Source organism: Patiria miniata, unplaced genomic scaffold, assembly GCF_015706575.1.
Source record: "Patiria miniata isolate m_02_andy unplaced genomic scaffold, ASM1570657v1 HiC_scaffold_19, whole genome shotgun sequence".
Classification (NCBI taxonomy): Eukaryota; Metazoa; Echinodermata; class Asteroidea; order Valvatida; family Asterinidae; genus Patiria; species Patiria miniata.
In genome coordinates this window covers 8,839,831-8,852,845 of record NW_024037057.1, presented here as the reverse complement: position 1 = coordinate 8,852,845, position 13,015 = coordinate 8,839,831, and the positions used below count along the sequence as shown (strand labels likewise).

Here is a 13,015-nt window from a genome sequence, read left to right as displayed (position 1 = left end):
AATCTGTGTAGAATTGCATAAATAAATGTGAAATGCGAAATAGCTTCAAACTGAATTCATAAGAGAATGGCTACGTAAAAAAGGAGAAAAAGTGCAACAATGCTTTTAAAGTTTTTATTCTTTCATAGTTGACATAGTCAAAGGAATTTGTACATCAAATTATAGGTTTTGCCCTTCACCGACGTTTAAACACTGTATACTCAGTGTGTTACCTCCCGAGTGAAAGTTGGAAAAAATCACTCGGGTGAAAGTTTTCCAACTTTCACTCGGGAGGTAACACACTGAGTATACAGTGTTTAAACGTCCGTGAAGGGCAAAACCTATAATTTGATTTATATCACCCCGACGCAAAATTCCATCTTATAATAGATATTTGTACATGTATATCTGTTTTGTCTGTCTGTGTGGGTTTTTTTAAAGGTGTACTTTTTGTACCCAGAAACATACCAAATGCTACTGTGCTAAAACCGCTGAAATTACATAAAACAAAGTTAAAGCACCGTTTCTGATAGGTGATCAGTCTTTGTTTTGTCACTGTATCGTAACAGCTTTAAAAAGAATATTATAAAGGAAAATAGCTCATACTTTGGATTTATTAGATCATGTGCAGTGCAAGTTTTTCATAAAAATGGCATAGTGGTTCAAGTCGAATAAGAATTGCAGTTTTACCTTAATAATTAAAAGATTTAAACCTTTTTTTCTTCTTCGTGAACATGACATCCTTTGAAAAAGGACTATGAATTAAGTATTCTAAATTAAAAACTCGCAGCTGTTGAGATTTCTTCTGTTTCCAAATTTGTCTTCATTGGTGAACGTTCGGAGATTATATGGCGCCCCCACATCTGCTTAGTCATCTATGCATAAAACAGTCGTCTGGCTACTTATTAATGATCATTTCCTGGCGGCATATTCCCGTCCCGCCCAAATTTGCTCGTAATTGCGCCAACGCTGCGTGCAGACGTGATTGCATAATTCATGTTCGTCATTGTCCTGCGTTTCACCACGAAATAAAAGCATCGTTCAGGGAAATCACGATTTCTTATTCGGCGAACTCATTTTCTCGGCATGGCAGTATCCATTCAGTCTTGCCGTTTCTAGAGTTTTCGTTGTCTTTAATTTGATGTCTGTAGTATAGTCTTTTAATATATTAATGGCTCGACATCGATATATGTAGTAAATTGTGTGGGCGTGGACAAATGGACGCGGGGGGGGTGCATGTGGAAGGAACAACTACAAAAATATTAGGTTCTTACCCTCTCGAGACGAGCTGGATCGACATTTTGTCACCTCAAATTTCGCGAGTGTGTTCAATTGGCAACGAATTCAATAAGGCAAATTGAATATTGGCCACTGTAAGGTGTTATACTGGCTGCAATGTTACTCCATGGTTTCTTTTAGCGGATTGAAAGAGAGGTTACTCTCAGCGTCAGAACGGGCTTCTTACGAAACAACCTACCTCCCTACATAAAATCGACGCCATGGTGACTTTGTTTTAAAAGTATTGCCTCGCTATGGGACCCAATATGGCGTTCAGGTATAATGTTGCAGACCTATTAAGCTGTCATCGAGAAGTCTATAGACTTCAGTGATTACCATCACATCAAAAAAATAGGAAAACTACTCAAAACTCTCCAAGGTGTTTGAAACACATTAAAGCTTATTTCATCATCTTTCATTTTCTGTGAAGGGTTAACCTAAGACTATATGGGAGAAATGTCGATGATCACGTACGCCACTCCTAAAAGTATAGTCACTATCAACCATTGCAATGTTACAAAGATGAGACAAACTCCCAAAACTCCAGACAACCCCACCCACCCCTACCAAAACAACCCAGCGTAGCAACAACATATTCAGATGCCTTGAATGGATTATTATGGGAGATATCGCGGGACTTTCTGGTGATAATTAAACGGCCATGCAACCTGCGCACTATTGCGTAGTCCTGTTGATATTTCCAAGTTCCCTGTAATCTAATGGTCTCGAGGAATGAACTGATGGAGCGAACCGGACAAAATGTCTAACTACCCCAAAAGGACGCCCACGTGGCGTGAATATAACGTAACTGAGATACATGACTATAGGGCCTAGGCTACAGCTGATTCGTTTGGACTCATTGCGATTGTCGCTAAACATAACGCAGCTCACAACCACCTTGGAGAAATACAGTGTTACCCCATTCTTGTTAATTCTTCTTAGGATTCAGATTCAAGCACCAAATTGCCATGCTAAGTACATTAATCGCGGTACCAAAGCTTCGTGATGAACACACACGGACATTTCAAAATACCTTATGAAATAGCCAGTGGGTGACAGCAGTTAGTTGTAAATAATTTATTCCAAGCTTAGCTTCCCGTACATGAATCAGCCGTCGGATGCTGCACCTCCCCATCACTGCCTGCTCCTCAAGCTAATTCACCGCCTCTCTGCATCACCGCTCGACGATACTACCCACGAATTCAGAAATAAGCCAGACGCTCACACACAGCATGCACCGACGCACGCATAGAATAGAAGCAGCTTCCGCTATCTATAGTCGAGTCAACGTGAGAGTGATGCCCTGCTTCTATGATTAAACAGTCTTCATTAGCCTGGCAAGAGAACAGCCGGTGTACTCCATCGATAGATTGGGAACCACGTTACAATCAGGCAGTACCTTATGGAATGAATTTTACTCATCATCATTTTATCTTCTAAGTGGTCGTTAAAGGTTTAGTTCAAAGTCGTACAGCGGGTGGTTGTTTCGAATGTAACAACGAAGGTTACCTGGATGTTCGAAAGGTAGGTCACTTACTTTTGGTTTACAATATGTTTATTTTTCACAACGCAGAGTTCTCGTTTTGTTTACTTAAAGCTTAAGTCTCCTCAGCCAAAATACTGCGGTAGCTGCAACGTCAGTCTTCGTTTGAATCATATGTCAGACAGGAAATTCCTGATAATTTTATCTCTTTTTTTAACTCTTATTATGATGTACAACAAATGTGCAATTATCATTGTTGAGTGTGGGCGTGCATAAATAGTTACTGCGGTTAAAGTGGTTGCTAGGATCACACATGATGAAAAGAGCATTCGTCTTCAAGTATTTATAGTCACGCTATATTTAGAGTGAAAATAATGTTGCCATGAAGTATGGATAGTTTTATTCATTGTTGTTCATGGATTTTGCAGGATTTTGCTCTGTAAATTTTGCATCGATGCTGAACACCTTTATTTTCTCACTTTCCCCAAAATCACGACACAAAAAACGTACCTGTGCAGTGTGTTGTACAAAATTCCTATGTTACACATTCTAGTGTAATAAATTTTGAAGACAAAAAGATAAGAAAAAAATAGTTCCCACATCAGAAAATATACAAGCCTTATAATCTTATACCTATACTTTTCGTAAATTAACTTCTAAAATTTTCATCACAGCTGTGCAATTCTGAAGTCAAGTATTTAAAATGGCTCTTGCATTTCTTTGGTTGGCGCTTGAACGCACTGTATTTTTCACTGCATTTGCGGTAGCAATGTCTCTATGGTATATCGTGATAAGTGCTTGAAGTCGCGTGCGTTCAGCCTGCAAGGCGGGATATAGGACCGGAGAATGTAACAGCATTGTGTCTGGTTGGTTGCACGTTTGCATACATTAATATCTGCAGGGTAATGCATATTTGACTAAGCACTTCACTAGATTTGCTCAGAAATAATTAGTTTTTGCCGTGATGTATAACCAAGAAAGACAGTATATGCCTACAACCCTATTACAATACAGGTGATGTATTCTAGATTCTATTTACATATATTAAAAAACACTGCAGTTGAAAGTAAAGATCATAATAAAAAATAGCACTTGCCGAAAGAGGAAACTGTGATTTGGTAAGATTGTACAAATATTGCATCCGAAGTCCGTTTATGATCAACGAACGAGTTTCGTCTTTGAAAATATTTTATATACGAAGAAGCTTCAGTGTCTACCATGTAGACATACCATGTCTACTTTTGATCTAGAGTTAGATCTAGTATATCAAACGTAGTAGTCTTACATTTATTGCCCCCGGAGACACTGGAACAAAAGTACATTGCAGTTGAATGAACTAAGATACACGGTGATTTGATCCGGTACTTCTTACTCGTTCATTTAATAATCTTGAACTGGGCAAAGTCTAAAAGATACCTCAGACATTCTAGAGACGTTGAAAAGGCTCGTTTAACCGAAGACACCGTGTCCACCTGTCATAGTTATCCTTTGGTGCTTTTTTTTCTAGAATAGAGCTTGCATCTAGATCACAATCTCTTCTGCAAAGAAGTAAATTTAAAAAGTCTGAAATTATTCGCAATAATATATTTTTTAAATGAAGAATTTTACCAAACCAACATGGTGAGTTTTTTTTTCTAGAATGGGGCTTGCAGCCGTTGCAGGTCACAATATCTTATGCAAAGAAGTGAATTTAAAAAGTCTGGAAATTATTCACAACAATTATTATTCTTTAAAATGAGGAGTTTTACCAAACCGAAAAAGAAAAGTGACAGGTTATAACGTAAGTGGAGTAACAAACGTTGACACGAAATTCCATTATATTAAACCATCATGCTAACGCACTTCCTCTATGGAAATTGTAGTCATATACGCGCATGCATCGGGCTATTAAATAGCAATTGCTCATTCAGAAAATAATGATTGGCCTTCGGGAAACGCTTGAAGAGCAATTATTTCACGCATAATAAAGCTCCCGTTTCGGCTCTTGCAACCAAAGAGGATTTGGAGATTTTTTCTTTGGCGAGGGGTTGAGTGTCCCATCAATAATCGCTCTTTATGCAGGAAATGACTACGCAAGCGCCGCCACGATCGCTCCATCGAGTGCAAATATTTCACGTTTGCTTAAACTTCGCGCAGAAGGAAGTGTGTCGCTTTGGTATACATTACAAGTGTTTTCAAACCTTGGTTTCGTACTGGCTTTGGCTTAATGGTTCAGTTTCGTTAGTGTAAAGCCTATGGCATCGAACATCGAGCTACAATTATCCAGCCAATATTTCAACTTGTTCAATAAGTTCTAGCATCAAAGGTTCCTAGATTATTCCAGAGTCAGCGATGAAGTTGAAGCCGAGATGAAGCCGAGGTTTGTAAACATGACCACTTTCCACTCTGAAACCATTAGGCCAAAAAAAAAAGTCTCCGGTTTCTGGTATGCGCGCGCGTCGCCGTAGCCATGCGCGTCGGCAAAATGAAAAAGTTTTTTTTTCAATGAAAGATGATGTCTCAAAACCGCCAAATTCACTGGTTTGACTGGAATCCTGCTGCTGCACAATTTTAACGTGTTTTTGATTGTGTTATGGTCGAGAATGAGCTTTATGTGGCCTCTCTGGACTCCCATATATTTGCACTAAGTTTAGTCGGGCACCATTTGCAGTCATCAGCACACATTTAAAGCAAAAAAAACAGGTAAAAAAAAAAAAGCCGCGTCGCCGCACCACTTTTTGGGCAAGCTCCATACCAGAAACCGGAGACTGTTTTTTTTTTTGGGGGGGGGGGCCTTAGAACAAATCAAAATAATTCTAAACACAGCAATGTAAAGTTTATCCATTTCAAGTATAACTGAAAACTAGTGTTAGGGTTAGGGTAACCACAAATTTTAGTTACATCCTGTTCCTGACATAATGAAGATGTCACAATTTAGTAAAATTCACAGCCCCACGGTTTAATTTTCATCCCTTTATTTAACATATTTCTGCAGTATAACACCGCATTGATATCTCATCGCACATGGAGGTCATTGGTGGTATATCGTCCATCTAAAATCAATAAATCAACACTCGAGGATTGAACCGACGATTCCTCTATAGTCTGTGCATTATGAATGATAAACTATTCATAGAATATACATAGAAAATGCATAGAATATACGTAGGATATAGACAGGATATTCATAAGATATACATAGCGTATAGATATAATGTAATTGTGCAAATTGAATAGAAATATCTCTGAGGAGCTCTCCTAATAGAAATCCGAAACGGATCTCTCGACGGTAAAAAAAAAAAAAGAATATGAAATGTAATAGCGGCTACTGAGGAGTTTAATCAAATCTGGGGGAACTTGATACATCTGCTCATGCAGTTGCCTTAGAAAGAAACAGTGTTTTCCAAAGAAAATCTTCTACTTTTAGAATGCTCTTGTATTGCGGTGGTTGCATCCAACAAAGGGATTATGTTATAAAATCAATCCGTGCTGAATATAGCGGCTTTTAATTTCTCAAAACCTGGTAAAGATTCGTTTCCATCTGAAAATGTATACACCACCTAAAAAAATTGTTTTGTGATAAAATATAAGAAGCGTTCCGCCAGCCAATCCTTGTTGATTGTATTCGTCGTGCAGTTTTGCGCAAATTGCTCATGTAAAAAAAAAGTCATTATGTTTGAGAATCCTTTTATATAGAGTGTTATAATAATGTTATAATAATGTTATATCATGCACGTTGCCTTAGAAAGAAACAGTGTTTTCCAAAGAAAATCTTCTACTTTTAGAATGCTCTTGTATTGTAGTGTTATAATAATGTTATAATAATGTTATATCATGCATGTTGCCTTAGAAAGAAACAGTGTTTTCCAAAGAAAATCCTCTACTTTTAGAATGCTCTTGTATTGCGGTGGTTGCATCCAACAAAGGGATTATGTTATTATAACCACCAAGTATAAAGACTTTTTTTGAAAGGTTATACCATACCCATGGGATTACCTGGCGCCGCTTGTATAAATCTACATGTATTTTTGATGCAGTTTCATCAGCTTCAGAAGTTGGTATATGGCGCGCCCATTCAACCGTATTCAATAGATTTGATGTATTATGCTTCGTGGGCGTAATGCCATTGAAGGCGCAAGTGCTGTGATCCTTTCGTACCCAATTTGTCGTTTATGTGGAGAGTGAGACAGAGATGGATTTTCCTTTGAAAAGAATGCGTGTAAGGTCTAGTGACATCAGGCACATTTGCGTTTTAACTTCTTGATACCAAACATATTTTAATGTTTTACAGTCTACCAGCTATCAACAAGGTGCGTTTAAAACATTGTCACTTTTTTCAAATTTAAATTTTGATAAAGAGAAAATTAGCATTAATAATAATTTAAAATTACATCAAGATTTCTATACCATATTGCGTCTGAAGCCTAATTCATATTAGAATAATATTCATATTAAAACTAACATTCATATTAAAACTAACATATTCAAATGTAAATTAACTTTCTTGTTTACTGACTTGATCATCTTGTTACAATAAGATTTCGATGTGATTTAAGACAACTGTCTTCAAAATAACATAAGAGTTATATTTTCGAATTGGAGAAAAAAACAACAACACAAGGAGATGTTTCGTATTTACATCAACAGCAAAGTGCAGACACCCACACAGATAATCCTGCATGACTACTGCAAACGGCAGAGACACTTGATAAGAATAATAGATTCACCACTGCACGCCCCCTCTACCGGAAGAACACCGTAACGCGATATAACCCCGCTCTACGATCGAACTCGTCGGAATTGGCCGCCAAACTCCCCGATTTACGGAGCATGCCTCCGGGCGCAGTCAGCTTAAGCAGAGGCCAGACTTGGGTTTTCGCTGCTTTGCCCAAGATTTTTGTCTTGAGTTTTTCCAATGAATGTTTGCACAGTTTTAAACAAACATACAAAATAAATGTTTCCACATGATGTTACACGACATAGATCTTCGGTAAAAGAGAGAGAGAAAAAAAAAATAAAGAAGTGAACACTAACATTAGAACCTGATTACCAGCATTTTGCATATGGCCCTACATGGAATTTTGCGTATAGTTACACTGGTAACCAACCAAATTGCCGTACGATCTACATTACTTGTGACTGGCCCTCCGCTAGCTTTTGCTTAGTTCATAAATTTGCTCAGCTCTATTCTGCTTAACAGTTTCATGAAATTATGCCAAGGGCAACTGTGTTGGGGTGAAGTTAAAATGCCAAATAGGTAAGTGTTTCACCAGATAGCGCGTATTATCGATCGCATGTGTTCAGTGACCGCACTTTCACATTTACTATGATGACAATCCATACGAGAGATGTCCCTTTTAAAGACAGCTCGCTTATTATAAAAAACGAAAGAGTTTGGATTTAACTCTATAGGAATGTTACTGTAATATATTTACTCTGACTTCCCCTTATTTATTCTGTGCTCTTTGTCCCGTTGAGGTGGATAGTGTTACGCGTTCTTGAAACCACAATCCCTAGGTAAGGTAGATGGCTTCTTTAAAAGTGCATCCCGGTAACTGCTCTTGCTATAGTGCCTCTTGTAAACAGAGTGCATTCTGTTTTTTCTTTCCTCGACAGGTCTACTTGACATCCCCAATAAATTGAAGACACTCGGGTGAAACATAATCTGCGCTGTCTCCTTCGTCGACAAACGTCCGGAGAGGATATTAGAAAACACAACCTGTTCATTGGGAACGGTCAAGTCTCTGCACGGTCGTCGTGGTGAGGACGAAATGCGTATACCAAAGACATTCTGATGAATCCTTCAATCGAGATGAACATATGATCGGTTAGAATATGAGTAAATAATTAACTTGAATCCCCCGGTAACCAGAACTGGTAACCTTTGGTCATTGTTAACTAACCTGTGGTTACAGTTACAGCTAGTAGATAAACTTTGGTTGTCAGTTTAAAAAAATCTACTGTGAGAACTGCGAGGCTGAAAAGCCAACACTAAATGTGCTGATAACCTGGATCTGTGGTTATAGTTATCAGTTGTACTTCTTCACTGGGTTATCGGCTTTCGTAACCTGGTTTAAAACCAGGAAACCGTCAAACATGGATTACGTGTTTGAACATTCCCCGAGTATGGAGGAGTTGGCATCGAAGGGAGTTCACCTCCACTGGAACAGTCTGCTTACGGAGATTGGAGGCACGGCTATGCTGGCGGGGTGAGTACATATAGTTAATCAAACCAAGTTATGGTTTAGCCAAACTTGCTAGTTAAAGCATCTTTATGGGATTGTCCAGTAAGCCAAGTCGTCATTTCAGTTTTAGACTAGAAAAAACTCACGAAATGGCAAGACAGTATCACGTGGCTGGTCCAAAATTCTTTCCAACCTTTCCAAAATTCAACTCAATCTTGCAAGGAGATGCATGGGGCATTGCACTTAGAAGCAACCATGCACCTCGTGTGCGTGCTGCCTGGCCTTTGCAGCGTGAGGGAGCCCACCTTATTAACTGTGTTCAATGTCCCATGACGTCTTGAGTTCAACACTTCTTAATTGCGAGTTGGTGCACGCAAAATCAAGATTGGTGTTTTGGGGCTCTCGATCCACTTCATTATGCGTATGCATGAAATTAGCAAGGAAGTTTGATAAATGACGGAATCATTATTTATGATATTTACAGGAAATAAAACAAACAGAACAGGTACAATGAAAATGAATGAAACTGCTGCAAACTGCCCACTGACTGGATTGACCTGAAATAAGCAATACAAATATTAGAGTGGCCTGATATTTCATCCTTAGCAACGACTTCTTCAGAGGCAAAAAGTACAACAGTATAAATGCAACGCCAATGTTTGCATGAAATACTAACGTAGAATTGAAAGGAAAAACAAGATGGGTTATAGATTTTATGACAGAAAGAATCAAAACTGAACGCCCTCTCCCTTACAAAAAAGTCTTTATCAAAGAATATTGCAGCGAATGGCATATTTATATTCGAAGGATAAACGGATAAAACACAGTGGACTAAACAGCAGATTTCACAACAAAAAAATTGTCTCTGTTTTCTCTTAATAATTCAAGCAATGATAAACATGACGTGGTGTTAGCAACACCAAATGCCATTATGCTATGCATCGCCACGGACGGTACTATCTTCCCCACGATCTATACCACAGGCATATGGTTGTGTGATGACGAGCCATAAATCTGTAATGACCCATCAGACTGAACCATCCCCAGTCCTTCCTTGGGGAAACATCTCAGATTATTCCCCTGATTTCATTCCTCTGCTTCCTGCTTCCTTGCATTCTCTCGTCCCGTGTTGATGGAGGTTCTGAGCGTGTCTTGGTCGCTAAGGAGCGGATTACCCTCGCCCCTTCCCCTCGAGGAAAAGCTCTCGAGAATTCAGCTGGATTTAGCAGCGCGTCTTGGTTGTGACACTCCTCATCTCGACAATTGGCAAGCGCTTTTCGAGGCGCTGAAATCTACCCCTTCGTTTGACGCAACATTGCAGCTGCATCCTCTGGCAATACAAAAACACTCTTATGAAACCTATCAATCTTGAAAACATTCTTATGAAGAGACAGATATAGAGAAATAGAGATCATAACCACGTTTATCCAACGTCAGGTTTAAGGACTTAAACAGACAGAATCTAACCCTAACCAAATCTATACGTGCAGGTATCAAGTCAATTCACACTGCAGGATCTTCTTCTTATCCAACACCGACTGTTGATCAAATTAAATAGAGTTTCACCTTCGTTCCACCTGTTGGAACGAGAATAGATGGAAACAGGTGTTTAGTTGTATATTTGAATAAGTCAAGATTATGGGTTTTTTTCAGTAAACGAAGATGCACATCTCTTTTGGTGTAAGTCCACACGTCATCATACTTGCAAATGCCCGGGTGAGCTTGTCTTACATACGCAGTGTGGACTTCCGAACAAAAGACGTCCACATAATGTAGGTAGCAGCGACGAAGTGTGGACTTGCCCACGTCCACACAGTGTTTCCCCATTTCTGGAAAACAGGTTTAGAGGCATTTTTGGGTTAGGTTTATCTGTAGCAGAATGAAGAGAAACACTAAAGGGAATCATTGAAAAAAAATTGGGTTGTAAGAGTTTTCACAGTTTGAGAAAAATGAGTTTTTCCACTGGTGTTCCTTAACTACACGAAAAGAAAGGAAAGTCCACACTAGGTATGTGAAACAAGTCTGGGTGTGTATACGTACCTTTTGTAGTGTTTGACATGAACATTTACATTTTGGGCAACGCATATCCGTGGCTACGCAAAAGAACAGATATCAAACACAATATAGTACGTCATGACATGATGCATGTTCCAAAACGTGACATGTTTCCGAAATACGAATTTCCCAACCACGGTAGGTTCTTTGCCTTCAACATGAGACTCGCTGTGCCTTTGTTTCTGTTGTAATAAGATATATATCATACTCATGTTCTTGACGTCAAGGATTTGCTGGATTATGGATAAAACTAGCTGACATAAAAGTTACCTTTTCCACGTGCGGAAGGGAGAGAATGACGTGATTTCATTTCTTCACAGAGGAGATGATTAGATCGATAAGGCTAAAAAGAAAACATTTGAAAAACTGAACACTCACCTCAAATCGCTTTATTGTCAATCACTGGTAAAAATAACTGCAAATCTGTTAAAAATTAACTGTAATTTTGAATTAAGACATGACATTTTCTTGACATTAAATCGTGAGTTTAATTTGCTGAAGATAAAAGCCGAGATTTGGAACAATACCTACATTTCTTCTCATTTCGACATAACATGATTGTCAAGCAACACTGCTCTTTTTAACAGCAATGTGTCAATGTGGGTTGGACTACATGAAAGTTAATGAACTCAGGCCTTAGACCATCAGAGAGCGGGTAGCAACATGTCTGAAGATTGACCGCAATCTGTCATGTCATATCGGTAGGATGCTACACGATGGTTATTAAAACAGTTTTCGGGAAATTCCTTAAAGAGGAGTTCTGCAGAAGTTTCACTGCTTGAATGGTTTGATTTTGGCAAGGAAAGTTATCGGTTACTAAGACTTGCATGTCGACACAATGGCTTCAGTTCGGTGGTGGTCAGACTGGTGTTCTGTTCTTCCATATGCAAAATCCTTGCGGGTTTTAGAATCGTTGGTATTGTCTCTAACCTCGGTTTTACAATAATATTTAGAAGCCACTGATTACTTCAGAATCATTTAGAAGCCGGTGTTCCTGAATATCGAAATGAAAACAGCCATTGTCTTTTCCTGAGCTTCTTTTGATAAGCACGTAATGAATCACCTACCTCCGTTCCAAAGTGCACCCTTTCTCAATTTGTTTTTGTTTTTTTGAAAAACGTGATTATGGCTATCGGATATACCCGGAAAGCCTTTTCCTCGTTAATGTCCCGTAAGCGATTTTTCCCCTCACCTTTTGGGAGGTTTTGCGTCAAGAGCTTCGGTATTCTTTCGTGTCCGCCTTATTCAGCTCAGCGGTGCGTAAATCATAGCTCTTTGTAAAAAGTTATAAGCGCGCCACTCTGAGCACTCGGAAGGGAATTGGAACGAGCCACATTTCCTGAGTAGCCATGGTTACAGTTAATTGCGCCATTTACTAAGCTCACCGATTTACTGAAAGCTTTCACGGTGGTACACCCTGCTGATAATTAGATCAGTAGGCTTTGCTCATTGAGAGAGAAAATTATAAAACTTTGAACCGTGTTTCTGTGTCATCAGCAGGACCGGCTTAAGGAACAAAACAAGTAGGAAATCAAATTACACGTTCATCTTTGGAACGTCTAAATGGTACAAGTTCCCAACACTATATACACAATTTTGTAAGAAAGAAAATAAAAGCTAGTTTTGGAAATTATTTTGGCTGAAACTTTACCAACAGCTTTCACAGTATTATTAATCTCACATCATTAAACTTTTACCAGAAAGCTTAAGTTGTTTTTGTTGTCGGACTTCCCCGTAACTGTAGCGTATTTGCAACGCGCGGATTTTTAAATTGGTCTATTCGATTAGACGTCAAACGAGCCGGTTCCACTTTTGCGGGCAAATTACTGCTATATTCTGACGCGTTCGGCCTGTTAACCCAGTTAGACTCCGTCCAGCGTGTCTTGGGAATGGAGAAAATGTATAACTGAATTAGAGCGACACTCCGCTGTTAAATTTAAATATTTGAGTGATGTCATTCTAGGCAATTCACGTTTGTGCCAAATTGGGCAAATCAATACTTGGAGGAATGTAGCGGTGACCGTATAATTTACAATGCGTATATAGATATTCACAG

The 13,015-nt window shown here is 38.9% G+C and overlaps 1 protein-coding gene across 2 annotated transcripts in view; it reads left to right on the top strand.

The window, feature by feature from the left end:
• Positions 1–2,487: 2,487 nt before the first annotated feature.
• The window catches only part of LOC119725663 (ras-related protein Rab-44-like), a 39,180-nt gene continuing 28,652 nt past the window's right edge, over positions 2,488–13,015 (top strand). For both annotated transcript variants that reach the window (XM_038197157.1, XM_038197156.1), the window contains exons 1-2: positions 2,488–2,781; positions 8,336–8,928. In XM_038197157.1, the coding sequence (XP_038053085.1) occupies positions 8,816–8,928 (113 nt within the window). In that variant the 5' untranslated portion in view covers positions 2,488–2,781; positions 8,336–8,815. The remainder of the gene's footprint in view (positions 2,782–8,335; positions 8,929–13,015) is intronic.